General features: G+C 35.2%; 6 protein-coding genes across 6 annotated transcripts; 2 read left to right on the plus strand and 4 right to left on the minus strand.

Moving 5' to 3' along the window:
• Positions 1 to 694: 694 nt before the first annotated feature.
• On the plus strand, positions 695 to 1,946 carry LOC127787158 (acidic endochitinase-like). Its single transcript, XM_052315062.1, has one exon. The coding sequence runs from the start codon at positions 823 to 825 to the stop codon at positions 1,297 to 1,299; it is 477 nt and encodes a 158-aa protein (XP_052171022.1). The 5' UTR covers positions 695 to 822; the 3' UTR covers positions 1,300 to 1,946.
• On the plus strand, positions 1,301 to 1,719 carry LOC127787659 (hevamine-A-like). Its single transcript, XM_052315718.1, has 2 exons — positions 1,301 to 1,313; positions 1,400 to 1,719. The coding sequence occupies exons 1-2, from the start codon at positions 1,301 to 1,303 to the stop codon at positions 1,717 to 1,719; spliced, it is 333 nt and encodes a 110-aa protein (XP_052171678.1).
• Positions 1,947 to 2,348: 402 nt separating the features above from the next.
• LOC127787157 (delta(8)-fatty-acid desaturase-like) lies at positions 2,349 to 4,484 on the minus strand. Its single transcript, XM_052315061.1, has 2 exons — positions 4,123 to 4,484; positions 2,349 to 4,050 (listed from the first exon to the last, which is right to left on the minus strand). Exon 2 carries the CDS (start codon positions 3,853 to 3,855, stop codon positions 2,536 to 2,538), a length of 1,320 nt encoding a protein of 439 aa, XP_052171021.1. The 5' UTR covers positions 3,856 to 4,050; positions 4,123 to 4,484; the 3' UTR covers positions 2,349 to 2,535.
• A 12,657-nt stretch (positions 4,485 to 17,141) lies between these two features.
• LOC127787716 (RING-H2 finger protein ATL67) lies at positions 17,142 to 18,080 on the minus strand. The gene has a single exon (XM_052315788.1). The coding sequence runs from the start codon at positions 17,994 to 17,996 to the stop codon at positions 17,397 to 17,399; it is 600 nt and encodes a 199-aa protein (XP_052171748.1). The 5' UTR covers positions 17,997 to 18,080; the 3' UTR covers positions 17,142 to 17,396.
• Positions 18,081 to 20,110: 2,030 nt separating this feature from the next.
• On the minus strand, positions 20,111 to 21,072 carry LOC127787715 (uncharacterized). The gene has a single exon (XM_052315787.1). It carries the CDS (start codon positions 21,001 to 21,003, stop codon positions 20,251 to 20,253), a length of 753 nt encoding a protein of 250 aa, XP_052171747.1. The 5' UTR covers positions 21,004 to 21,072; the 3' UTR covers positions 20,111 to 20,250.
• Positions 21,073 to 23,101: 2,029 nt separating this feature from the next.
• Positions 23,102 to 25,423, minus strand: LOC127814283 (uncharacterized). The gene is made up of 2 exons (XM_052355699.1): positions 25,099 to 25,423; positions 23,102 to 23,613 (listed from the first exon to the last, which is right to left on the minus strand). The coding sequence occupies exons 1-2, from the start codon at positions 25,374 to 25,376 to the stop codon at positions 23,283 to 23,285; spliced, it is 609 nt and encodes a 202-aa protein (XP_052211659.1). The 5' UTR covers positions 25,377 to 25,423; the 3' UTR covers positions 23,102 to 23,282.
• Between the last annotated feature and the right edge of the window lie 1,447 nt (positions 25,424 to 26,870).

The raw sequence follows: 26,870 nt of genomic DNA on the forward strand, positions 1-26,870 counted from the left end.
GGCAATTAGATGGTGGGCACAAGATATGAAAATGATTCCAATAAATTCGAAAATGAACCTCAAGTTGGGTTTCATGGAATGTCTGAAAAGAAATTTGCAAGTTGTTTTTTGGATGATTTCTCTTAGTGGGGTCATCACAAGAAAAGGTAGAATGAAAAATGAGGTGATGCGATAATCGTTGAGTTAGAATTCAAGTAGTCGGTGACATGAAGGCTTGATTTTATATTATTGTTATTGTTTTAGCTTAGCGCAAGTTTATACCTGTCTTGAAAGTAAAAATAAAATTAAAAGACATCAGGTCATCTTTCAGATTATGAATCAACACAGAAGTCAACCTCCAGTTCAAGAAGATCATCTTCATGTCTTAACAAACTGCAAGCAATTTCCTCTATTTGAATTATGGTTCACATTGACAGCACCAAGAACAAAGCCCCCAACAGTTAACAGAGCGAGCACAAAGATTTTCTTTATGACACAACATGAAAGGACAGTAACTAAGACAGTGCAATCTCATATAGATGATCAATTAGGAGAAAGAAAATTGATTTTGCACAACACACCGTCTACGTTAAGCCAAATCTAACAAATATGATGATAGATAAGGTGGACCCAAGCCATGGCTAACTATGCATTGCATATGAGCCCAAAAGAGCAGCCATGGCATCTTGGTATTAGAGAATACAGAAATGGAAATCATAACAAGTATTGGAAGCCACCCCTGCACGGCTGCACCCTTATATAAACCATGGATCTGGAACATGGCTGTGCACTGAAAACAGGGTAAGTCTCTCTAAAACAGAAGCCAAGGAGGCGTACCTTAGAATGGCACTGACTAAGGTAGTTCTGAGAGAGTTCCTCCCACTTGTAATGCTAGTAATGGTGGTGGGAGCTAATGCCGGAGGAATCGCCATTTACTGGGGTCAAAATGGAAATGAAGGCACCTTGGCTGAGACTTGTGGTACAGGAAACTACGAGTTCGTGAACATTGCATTTCTTGCAACGTTTGGCAATGGGCAGACGCCTATGCTCAACCTTGCCGGTCACTGTGATCCCTACAGCAATGGCTGCACGGGTTTAAGCTCGGACATCAAGTCATGCCAAGCGAAGGGTGTCAAGGTGATGCTTTCTCTTGGGGGAGGGGCGGGGAGCTACTTCCTTGCCTCCTCTCAGGATGCTAAGCAAGTTGCCACTTACCTCTGGAACAACTTCTTGGGGGGACAATCCTCATCCCGTCCTCTTGGTGCAGCTGTTCTGGATGGGATTGACTTTGATATTGAAGGGGGAACGAGCCAACACTGAGATGAGCTTGCCAGGTACCTTGCTGGGTACAGCAAGAAGGGAAAGAAGGTTTACTTAGCGGCTGCTCCCCAGTGTCCGTTCCCTGATGCCTGGATCGGAGGAGCCCTGAAGACCGGTCTCTTCGATAATGTTTGGGTTCAGTTCTATAACAACCCTCCTTGCCAGTATACCTCTGGGAATGTTGGCAATCTTGAAGATGCGTGGAAGCAGTGGACCTCCGATATTCCTGCTAAGAAGATTCTTCTAGGACTACCGGCTGCTCCCGAAGCAGCTGGAAGCGGGTTCATTCCTGCAGCTGATCTCATCTCCAAGGTGCTTCCGGCCATTAAAGGTTCTCCCAAGTATGGAGGGGTAATGCTGTGGTCCAAGTACTACGATGATCAGTCTGGTTACAGTTCTTCGATCAAAACCCATGTCTGAAGATGTTCTACAGCGCTCACATGGTTCTATGTAACTTCATTGCTTTCTTATGTATCCTCTTTACATGCAGTACATCTTATATCTCTGTATAAATATTGTCTTATATATCTTATGGCTCATTCCCCTTTCTGTGTCTATTAGGGGGTTGTGATTCCATGATCAGTTTGTTGTCCTTAAGAGAAATATTTCTACATCTGAATCACAGTTCTCATAGCTTCTAGCTGCAATCATATTGAAAGATTTAGAGTTCCTAGTCCACCCATAATTCTGAACTCCAAAATGTTCTGCAAATCCAAGAAGTAACTGATTCGTACACAGAAATGCCCCTTTAAGTTGAAATTCAAAATTTAGAAACACGTGTAAACCCACATGAAGACTGACTCTTGACAGATGATGATATTCATCATGTTTTGATTCATATACTGAGGCAATCTGCTGCTTTATGGCAAGGAACAAGACAGAGAAAAGGGTGTTCAAACACCTCTAAATTGAGCAGATCCATACAAAATAAACGTGTAAAGAGAGATTGATTTATAATGTAAAAAGTTTGCATTAACGAGAGTAATACAGTAATTCCCTGTTAGTCCTTTTAATTGACCTACAAGCTGATGTAAGATATATCCGGATGATGAAATCAATCAAAAGCAGAGTGTAAAATTCTTAAAACAAAATTGAATACAAATAGCCGCGGTTTTACAAGAACAAATAAATAAAAACAAGGAAACAAAAAAATTGTTTTCCCCGAATGAAACAACCGAAAAAACAAAGTAAAACTAGCGGTGTATTATTAATCGACCTCAGGGAGTTTCATCATCTTCAACCATGAGTGTTGACAGCTTCCCAGAGCAAACCGTTAGCCTGCAGGGCTGCAGTCCTGAGCGTTTTGATAGTCATCACATTGGCCTCAAAGAAGGACAAGCTCCTATAAGGCAAGTTGTGCTTCTTGCACAGATCCCTGACCAGTGGAGAAACCTTCCTCAACTGGCACCGAGGCAATCGGGGAAACAAATGATGCTCAAGCTGAAACTGTAATCCGCCATGGAACCAATCCATCCAAGCTGCGCACGATATGTCAATAGTCCCACTTGTTTGTTTCTCAAACCAATTGTCCCCCTTAGGCGGTCCAACATAGACATTAGCTGAGAAATGGTTGAGACAGAATTGAACGTGCTGAATTGAGGTAACCGAAAAGCTAGCAAGAACAAACAGCACCCTCTCTGTCCAGTTGGGCAAGCATGAAACCAGAAGAGGAAACCAAGTCCAGAAGACAAGGATCCCCAATATGTTGAGAGCCCTGTCGGGCACCTTTCTCTTTGAGAACAACAACAAGAAAGTCTGTACGAACAGGTTAATCCGGCCAACACACATGACAGGGTAAAATGTGAAGTGCTGGTAGCTCACTAGGAATCTAGCCACCGGACCAAAAGTCAATTTCCTGCCATAAAATCTCGAAGTCAGCGAATCAAACAGGTTTGCAGAAACTGCAAAAAAAGGCAAGTGTTGAAGATCTGGATCATAGTCAAGACTGTTGCAAGCTATGTGGTGGGCATTATGAGTCCATTTCCACCAAGCAATGCTGATACCAGTTAGGCAATTCCCAGACAGGATCTGCACCAATTTATTCAATCCCCTACTGGTCATTATGTTATAGTGCCCAGAATCATGCCCCAGATAAGTCACTTGGATCCAAGCAAATCCCAACAGTCCACCAGCACCCATATGAACCCAGAAACTATTGGAACAGAACACGCCACAAACACAAGCAAGAAACAGCAAAACAACAAAGCAGAGGGAGTAAATCACTGTGTGTTCTTTGTTTTCAAACATACCCAATTTGGCAAACTCTGAAGCAAGCCTCCTGTAGTCCCTGGACACATCTGAAACCTCAAAATCCATCAGGTAATACCCAGTGAAGAACTTGTCCAGATATTGCCAGGCAGTGCTTGGATGGAAGGCGATAAAGGCATCTGTGGCATCCTGGCCCCCCAGATTCAGGAGTGGGATATCGCCACCTGGGTGTACCTTAGCCCAATCTGAGACATTGTAAACCTTCCCCTGGATAGAGATCCAAAGATCCCCAACCTTGTTGTGCTTCCTCAGTTCTTCTTGTGAAACATACTTCTTTTCGCTGCCCATTTCAGTAACACAAGTAGTAAAACCTATATAGAATCTCAAATTTAAGGGTTTCAACAAGAACAACCCCTGGCCCTGCTCTGGCGGTTCGGAGCTGGTTCTTCTTTTGCTGGGCTATCTACTAATATGGCTCAGCATCTCCTACCATATATCCAGCTCCCTCAGATATTTTTAGATTCGGGGTTTGAAATTTTAGATCTACAAACAGACAGATAAGCATCCTTTAAATATAGACTTGGCAGAGAGAAAGTTTCATACATACGTACGTACAAGAAGGTCCCAAGAAGTCTCCCTTCCCTTGGTAGCTTAGACACGTTGTTGGGGGTGAAGACTAATGTCAGGAGGACGCGGTTAATTAAACCCTCGCTAGTGGGCTTTCCGGAAAGGAGGACCTGGTTGTGGCGGAGAATGAAGATGGAACAAAAGTAATCAGATGCAATTGCCATTGTCATTCCCAATGAGGGCCCTCCAGATGGAGCCAGCTCCACTGATGAGCTGCCAGCACTTTTGTTTCCTTTTTCTTGTTGGAATTCATGATGATGGCCTTGGGTGTCCCTACTGGCATCTGTGGGGTTCCATATTTGTCCCAGAGCAGGAGCTTGTAAGTTTTACTTCCTTCACAGGAAGAATAAGCATCTCTTGGGGCATCCAATGCTAAGTCATCATCCCAACTATGGCATTTGAATCTTAGCTATGCTCAAATTCTTCCACGTGTTAGCCCTTAATTATTTGACCTATTAATCTAATCTCGTATACAACAAATAAGGTTTAGAGTTATCCGATAAAACCTGTCTCGTCTTCTACCTCCATCCAAGGCATCGAAGTTCATCTCTTTTGGGATAATTTGATCTCTATTTCTCGCATACCCTTATCAAGACTTCCAACTTTTATTATTTTTTTATCTCAACTAGGAGACAATATATATATTATTATATGAGTAAAGATAACGTTTTAATGTTATAAAACCAAGTCTTTTCTTTTTTTTTCTTTTTCTTGTAATTGAAAATATATAAAATAAAAAAAATTATACACAAGCAATAATGTTCGGATATAATTGAGTACAATATAAATAAAAAAAAAATTAACTCACAACGAAGTACAAAAAATTAAGGTTCCACGACACAAACGATTCTTCCAAATATATTTTGAAGGGAAGTGTCAAATATAAACCAGAATTAACCCTTAAAGAGATCAGAGAGATGAGAGATGGTTTCCTATTCTAGATCAGGTGCACCAACCGAGACTTTGCACGTTCTTGTCCATGAAAGTACCTATTGTTATGTTCACGTCATAAGAAATAAATCAACACTTAAAACACTAAGCGATTAGTTACCTGTCACAAACCCTTGTCTTTCTATCTGTCAGAAACCCACGACACTCCAAGATTTTCTAAAAAACTATGTCAAGAAACCATGTCAATGAAGCAAATTTCTAAAATACCCTTTATGTTTGTTGTTTAAAAAAACAAAAAATTAAATCTTAATTACTAAAATTTGATCTCATAACCTTGCAAATGTAAAGTCCTTAACTTTACTAACTTTAACCTTGATTTTTACTTTATCTTAAAAATTCATATAAAAAAAACTAAATGGCAATTGCTAGTTGAAACTTAGTAAACTTCTATTTAAAATATTTTATTTTTTTATTTATACACGCATAACACACCCACACCGACGGCACCTCTAAATAGTCTATTTGATGGATTGTTCTCATTCGTAAACGCAACACACCATGTTAGTGTTGCTTTCTATATAGTCTCCAAAATTAATTAAATTGAAGTGATGCCTCACCACTAGGCACAAAGTTGTTCGCTTTTGAATGGGTACAGCCAACTAAATTTGGGGGATTTAGTCTTTGGATGGAGCTGTCATTGGGTGAAGAAGAGGCATCTTCTCTCATATATATATTAAATATTTATATATGAAAATTAAGTACTTTTATGGTAACCCCAACCAAATGAGAAAGACTTAATTTAACTTGGTCACATGTGAGTTCACATCTAGACTCTCTTGGCCTAGCCAGCTTGTATTGTGACCCATGTCAAGATATTTATTTGTCACATGTGAGGTCACATCTAGACTATATTGGCCTAGGCAACTTAGTATTGTGACCCATGTAAATTATTTATTTTGGTAACATCTGTTTAAATGAGCAAGATAAAATTGTATCAAAAAAATAATTAAAATAATTTTCAGATCAATATATAGAATAATTAAGATAAGATTGAAAAATATTTTAAAATTTGATCAAATAGTTTGTTAAATTTTTTGCAATGCATTAGAGGACGTAAAGGTTATTTTTTCTTATTTGTAAAGTCTAAGATATACTTATTTATAGAGAATGAGAGATAAACATATTTAAAAAACATTAGATAAGAAATCACGTAACTTTTTTTCTAAGGGTTTTTAGATAAATTCAACAAATATATTGAAAATGACAAAAGTCTGAATTATTTTTCATATCTTATATTTTCTTATATATATCTTAGTTAACACGATCTTTAGAAATATTATTTGGATACGAAGTTATTATATTAATATTTTATGTGATAGTTAGTATTATGGGTTCGCTATTAACATTAAATTTTATATAAAATATCAAAACTCTATGTTTAAATAATATGTTTTTATTTAACTAAATTCTGAACCGATTTTTTTTTCAAGTTTATTTAGTAATACATCACCTATAATATAAACACATCACGAGTTGAAAGGTTGTCAATTTAATTCTTAGCCATCCTCATTTTTAACGGGTCGCACGTCATATTCATTATAAGTTTAAATAAGAAAACAACAATCTCAAATTTATAAAGTGAAACTAAAATTATTTTTTTTTCAAATTAAAATGGTTTTTTTTATATTTTAATTAATGCCTAGAGTGAAACAATAAGACATCATTGACATATCAAAACTAGCATAGATCTTTTCTCGTGTTAACTTTTTATATATAGATGGATCATATTTCTTTTATAAATAACTTTTTTTTTCTTTTCCACTCCATTATCTCAAATGACTAGCTCTATTGTCTTTTTTTTAATGACAATCATATTTTATTGGGCACTCCACTATTTTTCTCTTTCATTTCTCTTACGTTCTATTGGGTTCAATGAAACTTTTAGTTCGTAAATTTTCATTTTGCAAATTGAACCCCAATGGCAAAACATTTAATTTCTCGATAAGAGAAATAAACATCATAATTACAGCAATTCTAATGACATGATATGTGTTTTTTGCACTCTATTTAAATTCTTTCATTGAAATTGAAAAATTGAAAATCTAGACTATAGGCTCGTTTAACTTCTAAAGAAAAAATATTTCTATGAACTCAATATTTCTCATATTGGGGATGACCAATAACGATCGACCACCACTTATCATATTATTTTTAACTTTTATTTTTTATTTTTTATAATTACAAAAAAAATAGTACACAATTTATAGTCTCGTGAGATGCACTCGCAAGTACCCGAATATTATTTTCTCAAATCTCAAGAGTATTTGACGACAATTTGTCCATTTAGATATATCTCAACCAATCAATCCATACAAGTCAAAAGTAATTTTACTTAGAGAGCATGTGAAGCTGGCGTGGGGGCGCTACAGGGGACATTATCCCGGCCTAGATATTTTGGGTAAATATAAAGTCACCGGGGTGGAATCACCATCTTTTGTGCTGCCAAGACGTGTGGTCTAGATTTTGTTGACTTTTATTTAACGGACTGATATTTCGGTGGACAAGACATTTCGGTCCGTACGCGACGTTATTTAATTTATATTAAGTAAAATTAATATAATAATTATATAAAATCTATTAATTTAATTATTTCAATACAATAACTTGATAGAGTAAATTATACATCATTACATTTGAATTGTCATATTAATATTATTTAGTATAAACTAAATATCGTTACTTAACAAATCAAAATTCTATTAATAGGATATAAAATATAATTTTTTAAAATAACGTAAACAATTTACTACGCTTGTTTAAGAATTTAAAATATTACAAAATTATAAGTTCGGTTTTATTTTTGTACAAAAATAAATAATCAATTTTATCTATTCAAAAAATAGATTCTCGAAATTTAATTCATAACAAATCTATTTATTCAGTTAACGGGCATTTGTTAATCAAGATATGAGATATATCCAGACTTCTATCATTTTCAACATGTTTGTTATGTTTATCTGATTATTTTTTAAAAAATCATTAATGACCTCTTATTTTGATTTTTCAATATATGCATATCTCTCATTCCTTTTGAAATAAGCATATCTTGATCTCTGTATATAAAAAAAAAAATAACATGTGTGTCTTCTAATGCATTCTAAATAATTTAATAAATAATTTAATAAAAATCTTAAAATATTTTTTAATTTTATTTTAATAATTTCACGTATTAATTTAAAAATTATTTTAAATTTATCTTAATATTCTCCATCTTACTAAGTTCATCAAATAGATTGATCGTACATTTAAAAAAAAGAAGTGAGATGAGTACGAAGTAAAGACTAAAGGCCGGCTATCACTTAACTTTCTTACGTTATACAAAAATAATATTATAAATAATTGTCGAAATAACGGTACTTTAAAATATGGTCCATAGTCTGGAAGACTCGGCATTTCACGTGCTTTGATCAGCCACAGCCCGCGTCTGACGCCTCCACGTCACCACCCACTGACCCGCTCCTTAATTTTTTTTTTTGTCTTTTATTATTATTTTATTAATTAATCTTTGACGCTACCACCCAAACCACAAGTCCAGCCATTACGGCCTCGACGATATGATCAAGTATGTACGGCTGATATATGCCCCAGAGGGTATACGGCGGTTGATAAGATAAGGACAATTGCTATTATTAATTTGGTGAGACGTAAATTTAAATATTTTTTATATAGTGAGGTAAAAGTTTATGTCTTAATTTATCTTTTCTCTTTGATGAAAGATATTTTATTAAGGACAAATTTATTCTATTATCTTCAGAAACTACTAATTAGGTTTCGTCACGTATCTATCTTAAGAAATACTACGTGTTCTCTATATCTTTATCTCAGATTTGATTTGAACGAGAGAAATTCGGTCAATCAAAATTTTCTCCAACGTTCTCTTTCAGAGATTATCTTATCTATTTGGAGGAAGCTTTACGCTATCTATAAATAGAGATCAATTTCTACAGGTAAGGGTATTTGACTACTGAGTGACTTTTTATTTTGGGTATCTTCTTCTACTGACTTGAGCATCGAAATTCTCCCGAGATATTAAAGCTTCGCCCTTGCAGGTACTTGGTTCAAGGCAAATCTCGGTGATCGATCTAGTATCATCACTCTTCTTATATAATTAAGGAGAGGCCGTACAAGAACAATTATCTCAAATATAACAGATATTTGAGTGTCACACGAATTGATCTCACAACTAACCAACTACGTAAGCTTGGGGGGTTATTTACAAATTTCTTTGTTATTTGATTTAAAAATCATAAACTCGGGAAATTGGGTTTTGCTTTTTAAACAAAATACATGAGATATTTTGTGAGGTACGTTTTAAATGCTCCTAATAGTCCCTCAATTATTATGTGTTTTAAATAAGTCAATAAAAGATAACGGGTTTTAAAATTTTAAAAAAGAATTAATTCTTAATAATGGAACCATGACAATGCCACCAACTATCCACTTGCTTTTCCAGTCCGTGTTTTTAATTAAAAATCCAGGGCATGATTCTAGATGCTCGCATGTGCTATTACCATTTTGCCCCGCCAAGATAAAGAAAATAACGACTTGGCCCCCTCTGATCTTTCACGGGTCAATGCCAAGTCAATGCACAAACAAGTTGGAATTGGAATTGTTAGGTGACTTTTCAATTAGTTTGGTTATTAAATTATTTAAATTAATTAAATTGAAATTGTGTTAAAAATTGAACTCAATTAATCAAATAGATTCTCAAGAATAAATTAAAAAATCGAACAGTGTTATGGATATTTTTCGGACCACCTTTCATATGGGCTGGATTCGATCTAGCAGGTCGGCCCAACCTCTTGAAACCCAACTGGCCTAAGGCTGAGTTTGTTAGAGGAAGATTATACATCGCCGAAACCCGAGCTTAGACTATGGAATCAAGCAAACTCCCAACAATACTGTTAGCTCACACAACAGAAAAGTCGCAGAATAATTGAATGCGATGTTCACATGTCTTATCTAAAGCAAACAAAATCCCTGAAAATGCGAGATTCATTCTCGATTTTATGGAATTGATAAGGACATCTTGTCTGCATAATTTTATCCTTTTATTTTGGATTTTATGAAAATTATAAACACTCCACATTATAAATAGGGGTTAAAGACCATTGTATGAGAGATAATAATAATGATATATTATTACTTTGCCGAATTAACCAGAGAACAGTCGTGGATTAGGCATCATTTTGGTCAAACCACATAAAAACTTATATGTGTGTGATTTATCATTTATTCTATTTGTTTTTTCTATTTGCATTTGTACTCATTTTTTCATTGCAAACCTACAAAAAGAATATAAAAAACCAAAAAGATTGAAAAAATAAAAAAACTAAAAAAATCAAAAACAAAATTGAAAAGACCAAAAAATTGAAATAACAAAATATAAAAAATAATGTCATTTTTGACATTTCGATCAATTTGATTATTTTAATTTTTTCAATACAGACACTGAACCGAAATAATAGAAATTGTGGAACTTAAAAATCAAATTGAATTTGAAAACCAAAATATAACAAAAATACTATTTTGATATTTTTAATGATATTCATATATTAATATATTATATTTTTTAAATAAATAAATAATATATTGACGTGAAAGTGGTATCATATAAAATCAAGCTAGAACATATCCTGAACTAAATTAAGTAAATTAGACCTACACGACACAAAAACTGAATAAGGAAACATATATGTAGCCCTCCAAGGCACAGTCAAGTTGGCAAAGGCTAAGGTGGGGATAAATCCTGTCAGGCCGAGAGCTACCAGCGTGAGTTCGAACCTTGGGGGTAGCAAAGCTGTCTTCTGGGATTGAGCCTTGGTAAGTGTCAGTGCGTGTAACACTTCAGACCCTGGCCAGTTCGGATATATCTCGTGATTTACCTCTGCAGTGTTGTCTTAGGGGTGGGGTGACTACGGACGCTCGTGATGATGCGAAAACCAAAAAAAAAAGAAGAAAACATATATGTACGAATGTTTTTAAAAGTGTTATAAATAAGTGTTCAAATGGCATTTTTGAAATTAAATATTCACCTAAAAGTAATCGACAGCTTGAGATGAAGCCAAAAGGAAAAAAAAAACAAACGTAGGAGCCAAATCCAAAAGATGAGCTAAGAGCAAGGTTCTTGTAATTATAATATTTAAGTTACAAAGTGACAACAAAGTATATATAATACAGTATTTTGATGTGATTTTTTAAAATTCAATTATGGTGAGGTTTGATGCTTGGGATTGCCATTGATTTTGGGTATAGGCGACAAAAGTCACCAATTATTTATTTATTAAGTTATATAGCCGCCCAAATATATATACTAAAATGTTAAATGGTAAAGAATATTCGTTTCTTAATTCTTTCACAATAATTTATAATTATTTTATTAATAAAAATAAACTCTTACAAAGAAAGAGAGAGTTTAGATCGATATGTATAAATAATTTATAAATAATGCTCGTTAGGTATATGATTAAGACACGGATGTTTTTCAGATTCTTGCAAGTTCGTTAATCTAATGATTGTGAATTAGAGATGGCAAAATGGGCCCAGCCCGACGGGCTGGCCCGTTGGGGCCCGGCCCGGGACCGGGCTAGGGCCCGTAGTTTGTTGGCCCATTTAAGGCCGGGCCGATTTGGCCCGGCCCGTTAATCGCCCACAAAACCCCCCACCCTCAGCCTCGCCTCTCGCCCTTACCCTCACCCTCACCCTCGTCTCGCCCTCTGTCGCCCTCGCCCTCACCATCTGCCTCGCCCTCGCCCTCGCCCTCGCCCTCGCCCTCGCCCTCGCCCTCGCCCTCGCCTCGCCCTCTGTCATCCTCGCCCACGCCCCTCGCCCTCGCCCTTGCCCTCGCCCTCGCCCCTCGTTCTCTCCCTCGCTCGCCCTCTATCTCGCCCTCGCCCTCGCCCTGGCCCTGGCCCGCGCCCCTCGCTCTCGCTCTCGCCCTCGCTCGCCCTCTGTCTCGCGCTCGCCCACGCCCCTCGCCCTCGCCCTCGCCCCTTAGTCGCCCTCGCTCCCCCTCTATCGCATGCGCCCCTCGCCCTCTCTCGCTCATGCCACCTGCCTCTATTGCCTAGCTAAAGCAAGGTAAGTTAAGTTTTTTTGTTAATTATTTGCCTAGCTAAAGCCTAAAGTTTTGTGTTAATTATTTAAAATGAATTATTTTAATTATTTACAGTGAGGATTCTTCTGTTAGAAATTTAGAATGGATGGTGATGATCAAATTTCGAGAGGAATCCCTAGTAATGTTAATGAGGAATCCATCTCACAATCACAATCAAAAAAGCCTAAGATTTTAACCTCTGATGTGTGGAACCATTTTGTGAAAATTGGTATTGGTAGTGATGGCAAACCAAGGTGTAAATGCAAGGGGTGTGGTAAAGAATATTCACGTCCATCTAAATCAAGAACCTCTCATTTAAGTCGTCATATTCCTAAATGTATGATGATTTCTAAGTATAATGATGCGGGAGATATGCTTATTGATTATGAAGGGAAGTTGAAGAGAAAAAAATTTGACCCTAAAGTAAATCCTGAACTTATTGCTCAGATGATTATTTTACATGGTGCTCCCTTTAATATGGTTGAGTGGAAGGGGTTTAGAAATTACCAAAAGTTTCTAAATGAATATTGTAAGTTCATTTGTAGAAATACTGCCAAAGCGGATGTCTTGAGAACATATGAAATAGAGAAAAAGAAGTTAAAACAACAATTGGCCCAAATTCCTGGTAGAGTTTGTTTGATTTCTGATGTTTGGACTGCATGCACTAATCATGGATTTATTTCTCTTACTATTCATTATGTTGATGGCAATTGGAAGTTAAATAGTAAGATATTGTCATTTGCTCATATGAAGCCACCACATAGTGGACATGAATTATCATTGCAGGTGTTGGAATTTTTAAAGGATTGGGGATTGGAGAAAAAAAAATTTTCCCTCACTTTGGACAATGCCATTTCAAATGACAACATGCAAAATATATTGAAAGAACATTTAAATTTGTCGAATACTTTATTGCTTAATGGAGAGTTCTTTCACATTAGATGTTGTGCTCATATACTGAACCTTATTGTTCAAGATGGTTTGAAGGTAGCTAGTGAGGCATTGCATAAAATAAGACAAAGTGTTCATTATGTGAGGGGTTCAGAAGCTAGGATGAGACAATTTTATTAATGTATTGAGCAAGTTGGTGGAATTGATACAGGAATTGGGTTGAGACCGGATGTTGTCACTAGATGAAACTCCACCTACATAATGCTTGAGAGTGCACTCAAGTATCGTCGTGCATTTCATAGTTTAAGCTTATGTGATAAAAATTATAGATGGTGTCTATCAAGTGATGAGTGGACAAGAGGGGAGATAATTTGTGAATTCTTGAAGCCATTTTATACTATCACTAATTTGATTTCTGGATCCTCTTACCCTACATCTAATTTGTATTTTGGGGAAATTTGGAGGATTGAGTGTCTCTTGACATCCAACTTGGAAAATGATGATGAGTTGATTGCAAGTATGAGTGCAAGGATGAAAGAAAAATTTGATAAGTATTGGAGTAATTATAGAGTGGTTCTTGCATTTGGGGCGATTCTTGATCCAACCAAGAAATTTAACTTTTTGAGGTACACTTATTCAAAGCTCAATCCTTATAACTATGAAGAGAAGTTGGAAAGGGTGAAGACGGCTTTGTATAGGCTTTATGGTGAATATGTTAACAATGGTTTATCAAGTTCAAGTTCAATGCCTTCCTCAAATGTTAGTGGATCACAAATTTCCATTGGAGGTGAACAAGCAAAGAAGTCAAAAAATATATATGATGTAAGTCTATATTTTTTTAAAACACTTGTTCATATATAATTGATATAAATATTTGGTTGACTATTTTTTTGATTATTTGATAGGATTTTGAAGCATTTGATTGCCAAGTTTCTAACGATGCCGGAAAATCCCAACTTGATCTTTATTTGGAAGAGCTAAGGATTCCAATATCGGGAGCATTTGATGTCTTGGCATATTGGAGAGAGCGAGCTAATAGAGGGAAAATTATTGCAAAGATGGCTTGTGATATATTGAGTATTTCGATAACAACCGTAGCATCGGAGTCCGCTTTTAGCATTGGATCTCGTATGTTGAACAAGTATAGAAGTCGTTTGCATGATGAAACAGTTCAAGCTCTCTTGTGCACACGGAGTTGGTTACATGGTTTTGGAGGTAATTTTTTTTAAACTTTCTAATATCTAGGATTTAACATAATATTAAACATTTCTCTTATATGATAAATAATTAATATATGTAATTTTTTATTATAGATGATGATGATGAGGAGGAGTCAAGCATTGATGATATAAGACTTTCTAAACAAGACTCAAATGTTGTTGTTGATGAAGAGGATGAAGATTAGAGGCATAATTTTTAATTATTTTTTTTCTTTTTATTTGTAATTTGGTCTCCAGAAATGACTTTTTGAGCAGGTTGTTTTTTTTCAAAGTGGGCTAAATGGCCAAATATGGTATCAAACAAAAAAAAAATAAAAATTGGGCGGGCCCATTTGGCCCGCTTGGCCCATAGCCCATGGCGGGCCGGGCTAGGGCCAGCAATCTGCTAGCGCGTTTTTAAGCGGGCCGATTTGGCTTGGCCCGCGGGCCACTTGGTGGCGGGCCGGGCCGGGTCGGCCCGTTTGCCATCTCTATTGTGAATGTAGGTACGCTTCTATCTAGGTGTCTTATTTTGAAGAGTTTTATATTTATTATTAAAAAAAATAATTGACATCAAATGAACAAGTAAGATGTCGCGCGAGGGACACATGTTAGACCATGATAATAAGAAAGATGTGAGTCTTATCGAGACTTCAGTCCATTTGCCAAGCAACACTAGTTAGCATTATACTCAAAGGGAAACTTTGCAGCATCTTTCATTTGTTAGTTTGTTTGTAGGAATTACAATGAGTTGAATTTATATCAAATCTCTCTCTCTTTTATATCTTCATTCTTATCCCAAATATAGAGATGTCAATTAAGTCGTGTTCAATTTAGGTGAGGCTTGACCAACCCTCTTCATCTTGTACCATAAATGTCACACACATATGCAACTAATTAAAAAGAATAAAAATAACTAAAATGGGACATAATCAAAAGAAAAAAATAAAGATTAATCGTAGTAGTTATATACAATGAATTAAAAGTTAAAAAACAAAGATTATACGAAGAACACATTATTAAAAAAAAAGGCTTGACCAACTTAACAAGTCTAGCTCATTTGATTAGGGTTAACTTAGCACCGCTTAAACAAGGTTGGCTAGTCGTTTGTCTTACTTTTTTTTTTTCTGTAATTTAAATTTTAGCATGTTCTTATTATTTTGCTATGAGAAAGGAACAAAATTTTGAATTTTTTGTTGTAGAAACATTTTTTTTAAATAAATAAAAATAAGGTTTTACAGGCCGCCCCCACGCCGAAGAAAATGGCCCAGCCGCCATATTAAGTGGGCGGCTACCACATGTAGGCCCATGAAATTGCCGCCTCTTTCCGGCCCATAAATCTGGCCCCAATATCCATTTAGCTCAAAGCATAAGGACCAAAAACATCTATATAATAATAATAATATATTAAAAGCTCTACTTAATACCTCTATTAATTGACACATGGCCTTTTCAATAAGTGACACGTGTCTTGCTAACATTATTATAACGGGTATTTTTTTTTTTTTTGTAAGAACTTATTTTATAAAAAAAAAAAAAACCCACAAAGGTCTATTCTATATGAGAAGTTGAGTATTTTTTAATCGCAAAGGTCAAATATTTAAGTAGGTTTTTATTAAATTAAAAATAATTTAAATAATTTTTTATAAAATTAATAATATATTTAAAAAAATCTCATGCATACTTAACAAGATTTAAATATTATAACAAATGTGATATATATTGAGGTAATTATCCCATTGAAAATTGAAATAAACCCTCCCTTGCATAAAAAAATGGAAATATAGCTCTCAATTGACCACCTGACCTAATAATCTAACCTAAACTCAGCACGAAATTAGTCAATTTTTAACAAGTATGGATCATTATTGAACTTATTAGATTCAACTTAATAGCAAATCAAACCCCCCAAAAAACTTAAAATCAACCCCATAAGAAGGCAAGATTTTGATTATTTTTCAAATCATGGATGATAAATATATTTATGTCTTGACTATTTTAAATTATTCAAAAGAGTCAGAATGAAACATATCACTTAATTAGTAATTTTTGGGTTATTTTATTTATAATTAATATTTAAATTTAAATAAATACTTAAAAAGATTAATAAAACAACTTAATCTGTACATGTTAATCCATAAGAGATATTTAACAGATTAATGTATTTATTTATTTAATGAACATGTCCAAATTAAAATTGAGAATTCTTGAACCAATAATCTAACAAATCAAATTAGGATCGAGCCTCTCGACATATCTCCGTTACCGTCGTTGACACTGACAATGACCCTTCCCACTCTAAGGTCACTGTCGAGATTGCACGTTAAGTCCATTTTAGTATAATTATTATATTTTATTTATACTTAGTTTTATTTTAATTATTAATTATAATATATACAGTTAAATTCTATATTTTAGATGGTGTGATTCTAAACATAATAATAGTTCATTCACCAATAGAGGAAATGAATTCCAAATTTTGAGGTTTATTGGAGCCATGGAGAGTCTTCATTTAAATAATCACAAAAACAGAAGCTAAATGTTCATATTGATTTCAATTCCGTCCTCAATTCTTCCCCAAAAAACCCAAAATCAAACAATCCTAACCCTAACAGTTTGAAACCCATCATCAAAGAAGAGGGGGCAGATCGCATCCCAGAAGCACAGAATGTAAGAATCAGCAATGTAATTCCAAAAATACAGTTAAACATCACAACAATGGAAGAGATTTGAAGCTAAAGAGTGTAAGAAGCTGGATTGTTGAATGATTATATGAACACAACAGCTCTAGAAAGGTTGTGTTCTTGTTCTTGTTCTTGTTCTTGTTCTTGAATCTTGCCAAGTAAACCAGAAACATCAATTCGTGGAGAGAAGCAAGAAATCGAAAAGTTCGATTTGCCCAATTCCATACAGAGAAATAAATTCATAAATTCAAGATTGGTCATGGCTCGTGAGCTTCTGCTTTACAAGTAAATCTATAGTCATAATTCAAGGTGAGAAGACGATCCTAAGCAAGAAGGAAAAAGACAAACCCTTCTTCGTTCGACTTGCACCGTTCTAACGTCCAAAAAATTCCAAATGACCAGAGCAAGGATCTGCGAAATCAAACACAATCACTACTACCATCACCTCCTCCGGCCGTCGGAGTACTGCGACAGCGGCACCACCTCGGAGAGCGGCGTGGACAGCGGCGTCGGAAGCGGCGAGTTCCGGCAGACCGGGCACGAAGCGTTGAGCTTCAGCCAAGCGTCGACGCAAGTGAGGTGGAAGTAATGCCGGCAGTCCGGCAACATCCTGAGCATCTCGGCGTCCCTGTACTCGCAGAGACAGATCGAGCACATCGAGTCGTTCACGCCGACGCCGCCGCGGAAGTCCCTCGAGAACGGGAACTTAGGGTACGAGTTGATGACGGCGTTATCCAGCCCCACGACGGCGTGTTCGTTGCCGCCACCGTCGTCGTCGTCGTCGTCCTCAGCGACGAAGATTATGCGGGGGAGGACGATGCCATTCTCGGAGACAGAAAAGCTAGGGTTAGGGTTTTGCGTTTCGAGTTCGCGGCGGCGGCGGCGGCAGCAGAAGTAGGAGGAGAGGATGACGGTGGAGAGGAGGACAAGGAAGGCAAAGGCCACGGCGATAGCGTAGCCGGGGCCGAGAGATCTCAGGTAGTGGGAGGCGGAGAGAGGGGGTGGTCCGCCGCCGGGGACGGAGGAGGAAGAGGAGGACATTGGGAGAGGGGTGCATTTGGGGATTCCATTTGTTTCGGGGAAGAGAGAGAGGGGGAGAGGGAGAGAGAGCGAAGGTGGGTGGGTTTTTCCAGCTACTGCATTTAATACTTAGGAGTTGGAAAATCACAGTGGCCTCATTAATTGTCGCGATGCTGATTCGCCATGCCCCGAGGTTACTTTCGTCATTTCACAATTTCTCTCCAATAAATATATATATATTTTATTAATTAATTAATATATCTAAATATGTATTGATAATTTATTTAAATATTTATATTTATTATTTAATTAAATTACGAATACACCCCTCATTTCAATGATTTAATGAGAAGTATATTAAAATTAATTAATTATATATTAATATAAATAACAACAAGAATGTATAAGTATAATTATTTTAATAAAATATTAAAACACCTAATATATATTCATGGTGAATTAGTAAAATTATTTTTAAATTAAAAATATTATATTACGTGCTTCAGACAATATAAAATTTATTCAACACAAATAAAATCAGAGAAAGAAAGTAGACCCTATTCCCTCGTACCCATGTCAAGTTTACAACAAAATAATTTTCTTAAAAATATATAAAATAGTTGGTGTCATCTTATTTTTATAATACATCCAACTTATTACAATTCTCTCGAGTTCGAGATGCGACTTGAAAATATTACCCGTCAAACCTATTATTTGATTGATAATAATAAATTTTAGTGTAGAATGTCCTTATTATTGTTACAATTCTTATATATTTGCTTCTCTTTATTCAAGTGCTATATTTTTTATTTGGTTGTCTTTATTCAAATGCCATAATTAATTAATAAAATTAAGAGAGAGGAAAAATGATTCGGCTTATTAGTCTTCGACCGACTCTTAATTTGGTAAAGTTGTAAGAGAAAAAATAAATAATTAGAAGAAATGAAGAAGGAGATTGCAAAAAAAGAGCGGAGAGAATCAAAATTTTGAATTGAATTAATTAACATGTTAATTTAAGTAATTCAAATTAACAAATTTAATACAAAAATAAATATTTACATCAATATATAAGTTTTGTATGCATCACATTCACCCGATATCCGAGTATCTATGAATTGCAAAAATATTTTGAGAGTATTGTTTTGGCATTTCTAAAACGAAATCGTTTTAGAAATGCCAAAAAAATGTCCAAAAAAAATATTTTTGGATTCTTTCTATAATTTTTAAAATATTTTGGAACTATTTAATAATTTCAAAAAATATTACAAATGCGTTTCCAAAATTGGAAACGTACTTCCATCCACGAAAATGTTAAAAACGGAAAAAAATTATGTTCTGTCTCTTATTCAAAATTTTAAAACTTTTTAAAAAAAATTATTTGAATGCCTTATTAAATTTTTATTTATTTTTAGATTAAATAACTATTTTTTATAATTATATATATTAAAAAATATATTTAAAAAAACTCCTATATTTTTTTTATTTACATGGTCATTTCTATGTTTTATTTTTTAAAAAAATATCATTTCTTAAATTTTATTTTATATCGTAATTGTTTACGGGTCTCATTTGAATGTAGGGTATTTAATTATTATTTAAAAAGAAATATTTTTCATAAAATATTAAACCCAACCAAGGTCGAATCAAAGTAATGGGTTGATCGTTTGTGGAAATTATAAAAACTAATCATATCTCAAATAGAAAATTTATTTTTAACATTTTTCTTAAAAAAATAAAAAAAAATTACCTTCTCAAATAAATTAATTACAGTTTATAATCACTTTTATCAATGCAATTTCATTAAACAGTTCAACCTGATGAGTCACAGTTTTAGTTTCAATTTTGATTTTTTTATCAATTTTTTAATTTAAATTTATTTTAATATATTTTACTCACAATTACAATCGAATTTGATGTTTAAAGTGACTATAGAGTGTAATTTATTTATTTGAGTAAATATAGAGTGAGATTAGTTTATTTAAAAAAATACAAATATTTTATTTTTCAATGAAAGCATTAAAAAGGATTGTGGTTAATTATGAATTCAACTTCAACTTGGAAGTGAAGTTGAAGCCCAAGGCAAACTAGCGCGCTGTTTGGCAGCCCACATCTAAGTTCCAAACACACCATAAGTATGCGACATAAGAACACATATCCATACAACTAGAAGCGAAAAATCACAAATATAGAACTGAACTCCAAGTATATATCATACAAAGCACTTCAATTAATTTCACCCTAAAATCTGAATAAGCGACAACCAAACAAAACCCAACTAGATCTTCACTTTCCTCCTGCACTTCTGGTCTTGAATGGCTCGAGTGGTGATGTTGATGGACATGGTGCAGTTCATCTTCACAACCACATGTTTCTTCACGATGCTCAGGATCTTCACCCTTCCTCCAACTCTGGTGAAGCTGCTCATGGTCAACAGCCCAGAGCCCATATCACTCATCAACAAGCTACGGTTTGACATCAGCCTATCTGTGATGATATCGACGGTGATGTTCATTCTCATCGTCCGCCTCGGCTTGGCCTGGCCGCCCGGCCCGCGGGCCTCCCCGATCTCCGCTCCTCGGTAGAACAGCGCCGTGGTGGTGTTCCTGTACTTGAACGACGCGACGTTAGGGTTCTTAACCGAGACGTCGGCGGTGAGGGACATGTTGGAGCCCGGGCGAGGGGTGGTGCCGTCGACGAGCTCGAGCTTGTCCACTGTAACCCCGTTCAGTTTTATGATGGGATCTTTCACTCTGAAGACGGTGAAGATGAGGACGACGACGACGACGACTTGGATGAGCAGAAGGGCGGCGACGCAGCCGCAACACTTGATGCATCTCCTGTGGCGCATCTTCTTCATGTACATGGCGGCCGCGCCGCCGTCGCTGCTCGACCGGAACGTGGATGGGGCTAGAGGCCGAACTTGATCCTTCTCCCCCATGTAAAGGACGGCCTCATCGCCGACGTCGTTGCTTGGCCGTACGGCGGCCGAAGCTAGAGACTTCCGGGCCTGCTCCGTCTCCTCCCCCATGGCTAGCGGGTGGAGTTAGGGGTGAAGGTACAGTGTTTGATTGGTTCAATTGCATCAATTTGGGGATATATAATGTGTGGGAAGGTGCTACAAAGTCCTATTTTTCCACACAATAGTGTTGATTTACATGTAGTTGATCAATTTTGACTAAAAGCTTTTGTCTTTTGAACTTTTGACTTATGGGGTGTGGCTAATTTTAATTAATTAATCAATTGTTATCCTATATATTGACACAAATTATTGTGTTCTTGAGGCAAAATATTGATAAAAGTTAATTTAAAGAATTAATTATTATTGGGTATGCATAATTATATTATATAGATAGATAGATATATGGTCAAATTCATATTTTTATAGTTATTCTAACTTATTCTTATTTCAATTATGCCTTTAGATTTACATTTTGTAGTCAATCTAACTCTCTATATTTCAACTTTTTTTTTTATATGATAATTCAAATTTTTTGTTATTTCGATTAACTTATATACATATATTTTTGAGTTAATTTAATCCATATATTTTAATATGTAAAAAAAAAAGTGAGATTAGTCAATTTAACAATTTTTTTATATGTTAAAATATAAGAGTTAAATTAACTTAAAAATGTAGGTACATGGGTGTAATTAAAATAACGAAAAAATTGAATTATCATATAAAAAAAATATCAAAATACAAGAGTTAAATTGACTCGAAAATATAATTATAAGGATATAATTAAAATAACAAAAAGTTTAGATGATTACATGAAAAAGACATAAAAATATATGAATAAAAATATAGATTTGGTCATAGATAGATAAATTGATAAATAGATGTTTTTATTTTATTTTTATTATTTAAAATAAAATAGAATGAGAAAGGAAAAGATCTAGAAGGCTTCAAATCAATGGAATAAGAACAGGTGTTCTCACTCAGTTTATAATTAAAAATGGAAGACAAATTGGTTAGTAGTTGGAGATAGTCCTGAGAGTGTAACTACAATGATGTTAACACACACAAATAGTCAATGCCATTAAGAGAAAACCTCAATATCCTTATCAAGGATTGCACCAACAATTTGACAACTCCAAAACATTTGTCTAACCTATTTTATCTATTTTTTTTATAAGTCTCCCATCCACTTGATTAATTTTTATGAGTTGGTGTAAATATATATTTTTTTAAAATACAAAAAATATTTTTTTAACTGAATTTTTGAAGTGTCATGCTTGCCGCCACGATACGTGGTGAGGTTTGTGTAGTTTTTAATGTTGTATCCGATTGATATAGTATTTTTATCATATTTAGTGTTACATATTCTTTGTGATTATTATGGAGTTTCACCTACTAAGTGGTGAAATTTTACCTAATTCATGTAGATGAGATGCTTCTAATGAGATTATGAGTACTAATCGAGTCAAAAATTTGAATGCACCATGTTATAGTGAAAAAAATAAAAAAAAAAAAGAAAACAAACTTATAAATTTTTATGTACCCACACTTTTGGAGAGGGTATTGACATCTTCAATTTTGTTATGGAACCAATTTATCTTTTTAAAAATTATGATATTTAATTAAGAATGACGAGTCATAAATTAATAGTCTATTTAAACTATAAATTGATACTAATACATATTTGACATAAATTGAAAATTTAGACTACAATTGAAAATATAGTAAAAGTTTGATTCGTTCTTTGATAATTAATCCTAAAAAGATATCAAAGTTTTGGTTGCATCGAAAAAACGAGAGAGCCCTAATGATATATCACCCTTCTGGTACCCTACAATGCCCTAATTGGGTCTTAAGAAGTTGCTCTTCAATGCTTAAGTTAGTAAGTGGATATGGAGAAAATAAAAAATTGTTAATATCTGTATTTTATAAGAAAAATAGAATTTAGTGATTGAAATATTGTTGCCGCTATTTAGTGGCGAAATAACAATGAATTAGTAACAAAAAGGATTGAAATGGATTTGCGAGATTAGCGATGGAATTAGCAACGAAACACTAATCCATAGTTATGAGGACAAAGTTGTTAACATTTGCAATGGATCCGGCGACATAATACTTTCTTTTGCTAAATTTTGAGATAGATTTTATATTCCGTTGCTAAACTATGTTATCCCTATAGTGATAGTTTAAATTCGCTTATAACATTCTTATAGCAAAATTAGAACAACCTTAACCTTACAACCAAGCATAGCCCTCCATTATATAACACACAATTCATGGTAAAACATCATAACATAGAGAGCCAAATTCATGACATATACGATAGGTAGCTAATTAAGAAATCATTTTCATTTCCTCTTGTTGACACAATTGATTACGGTTGATTTGCCAATTTGACACAAGTTTGGGATCATGATCTTGCCCTTGGCAGAGATCGGAATAACAATGTCCACAAACTCCCACAAAACTATGATGCCAAGATCCAAATCCACCTGATAGTCGATCTCCAAGCCCTCGCTTGCTCGATCCAACAAGTTCCTCCATATTGTGTCATATGGCACAGTCACTGTTGTCTCTATTGGCTTGCCAAGTGACACGGTCTCCTTCTTTGATACAACCTTCTCTGTTAACACAACATTCTCCTTCTCGTTTGGCTTCTTTTTATTTGGCTCAATCATCCTATCCATCATCACACTCACAAATTAGTTGAATTGTACATTGAGTATTGAAACAAAGTTTAAAGATGACATATGTTAGCTCCCAAAACGGAGATTTGAGATTTCGACTAAAATTCATAAATCGAAAAAAATTAAAATTCTATAAAAATTTGAACCGAACCAATTGAACAAACCAAAAAATTGAACAAATTGGAAAAACTGAATCAATCGAATAAACCAAACAAATCAAAAAGAAAAAAAAAATCAAACAAAGTGAAATAATTTTTGGCCTTATTATTGTCACCAACAGGTGATGCTAATGATCGAAACTGACCATCGAATTCCCATAACCGTGGTGGTTCATATATTCAAAAATGAATTTGATCTAACGGTTGATTTTTTGTAATTCTAAAATTAATTTTATTGTCAAAACTTGCGTTTTTGAAAAAATGTTGTTGACCACCGTCTATCATGAATTTCGACAATTGGAATTAACTATCAGATTAGCGTTAGCTCAACAAACCCATATACCGGAAATCAAAAAGATCTAATGGTTGAATTTCAGTCGATCTAAGTTTTAATGTCCATAATACTCACTCCATTTTTGTATGTGTGCGTGTACCAAAAAATTGAAAAGGTCGCTAGGAACCTTGCCAAAGGGGTTGAAGCCTAGATGTCGTAAATTGCTAAAGGAAGCAAAGGCAACGTTTGAGGATATGGTGGTTGTTGAGGTGGCATGGGCGAGCACAATGGTGTGATGGAGCTAGTGCCTTGTGATGGGAGGAAACAACTAGAGAGAGAGAGAGAGAGAGAGAGAGAGATGCTGGCAGCAATAAAAACATGGTTGTTGTTGACTTCAGAGGTAGAAAAAAAGGGTCTAGAACTCAGGATCGATCAAAGATGGCGATGAGAGACGAAAAGGAAGGAGAAGAGTTGAAGGCAAAGGGAAAGACAGAAGGATCAAATGGTTGATTCGATTTTACCGTTATTCTATTCTTCTTCTTTTATTCTGTGCTAAAAATGACATCGTTTTGAAATTTGCTCGATTCGATTATTTCAATTTTTTTAACACGAAAACCGAATTGAACCTTATCAAAAACTGAACCAAGCTAATAACTTTGATCGATTCAATTCAATTATTTCAATTAAATCAAAATTTCACACACCTCTAGTCCTTTATGATACTCCTGGTAAATCATCCTATATCCATCATGTAACAATCAAACAAGTCACTCTATACATATATAACAAAATCTTAAAAAAACACTTATTTGCCCCTAAAGTGGCAGTAGCCCAATGTTCATAGGAGTCGAGTTCAAATGGGGTCAAGAAGTCTTGAGTTGGAGTATCATTTCTGGGCTTCAAGTTGGGTGCGTGGTTGCCTACTTGCTGGTCTGTCGAGAGATTTGGATGGCAAAACCATAAATAGGCTAAGTCATAGGCGTATATGATAGGGTGAGTGTATCATCTAAAGTGGTTTGGCCAATCTATCTTGTTGCCGACTAACCTGTTGCCGACTTTGAGGACAAAATTGAGCTTGCGGATTTCGAATCTGGGATCGCTGGGTGAGACCTTAATGCCGAAGGTTATGGTGTTATGGTTGGCGTCCTTGACATAGACGTGCACAAACCTTCCCTCCTCCTTCACTGGCTCTGGTGTCGCCGGCAGCTCTCCCATGAAACTCCAGTCGCCGGGATCCACCGCCTTCTTCGCTCTTCCACCGGACGACGATGAGCTTGTTGAAGATCCCAACCTTGAAATGACCTTGCGGATCTGGGCACACATCTTCAAGAAGAAGAAGAAGAAGAACTGAGCTCAAGTTAAAGCAAAGTGTAGAAGAGAAACTGTCTTATATAAACAGTTAATTAATTCTATTCTGGTTGCTTACGCTTACGCTAATTAACAGTGATTAATTAACGTAAGCAAGAAAGAATCACATTCCTGCCAGCCAACCTCTCAAAGCAATGAAGGAAACATACAACATATATTCTTGAAGAATCATTGAAGCATAGCATTAGTTCCACTTTAATTTCCTTTCATCCATCGGGTACCAAAAAATTCTCCAACACCTGGAACTAAAGCCCCCTGATGAATGATGATCAGTTTCATTGTTATCTCCTCTTTCTTTTCATTGGAAAAAGGTTAAAAACAAGTCTGATTGGAGTGAATGGTCTCTTCACTCAGAATCCCATTAAATATTTGATGATGCACAAGTTTGATCACCAGAACACTGTTGTGAAGAATGTCTCGGCAGCTGATAAGCTGCTGAAACAGGTTCAAATAGAAGTTCAAAGCTATCTCTTAGCTGGATTGTTAGAGAAAATTTAGCAGATAAGGATTAATCTAAAATTCCTAAAGTTTAGGCTATGTTTTGAATTATTTGATTAGTCTTAGCTATAGTTTTTTTTGATAAGTTATCTCTTATAATTGAGGAAGTATTTGAATAGATTGTTAGATAAGGATGACTTGTGTATTTAAACAATCCATTGAACTTTATAAGTATGGTGTTCTTCTTCCGTTTTATGCTTTCAAGTTTTAGCTGAAATTCCTTTACCTCTATAGGTTCTGCTATCTGTTCCTAAGCTCGATCCTTCACAAAACCAACAAATTGGTATCAGAGCCAATATTCTTGAGGAGCCTGTGAGATTAAGAGAGAGTTTGATAGTCTTTTCAAGCTATTTTTCATTAGTTTTTTCCTGATTAGCTAATCATCATGCAATCGAAGCACCATTCACTGCTATAGCACCACTTGTGTTTCAAGGAATAAACTATCAGATTTAGGCTGTTAGGATGGAGTTTTTCTAGATGCAAACGATCTTTGGGAGGTGGTTGAGGAAGATTACAAAGTTCCTTCATTATCGGACAATCCTACAGTTGCACAACTTAGGAATCACAAGGAGAAAAAGCAGAGGAAATCAAAGGCAAAGTCATGCCTATTCTGCTATTTCCCTAGTCGTTTTCACAAGAATCATGACTCTGAAGATAACAAAAGAAATCTGGGATTTTCTCAAGGAGTATGAAGGAGATGAGAAGATCAAGGGGATGCAAATGCTGAATTTAATCAGAGACTTTGAGCTGCAACGAATGAAGGAATCAGAGACCATTTAAGAGTACTCTGATAGACTTCTAGAGATTGCAAACAAAGTGAGATTATTGGGAGGAGAATTTGCAGACACGAGGCTTGTCCAAAAGTTGCTGGTTTCAGTCCCAAAAGGTTTGAGACAACAATTTCAGCCTTAGAAAATACAAAGGATATGTCAAAGTTAACCTTAGCAGAAC

Source organism: Diospyros lotus, chromosome 12 (assembly GCF_014633365.1).
Source record: "Diospyros lotus cultivar Yz01 chromosome 12, ASM1463336v1, whole genome shotgun sequence".
Taxonomy (NCBI): Eukaryota; Viridiplantae; Streptophyta; class Magnoliopsida; order Ericales; family Ebenaceae; genus Diospyros; species Diospyros lotus.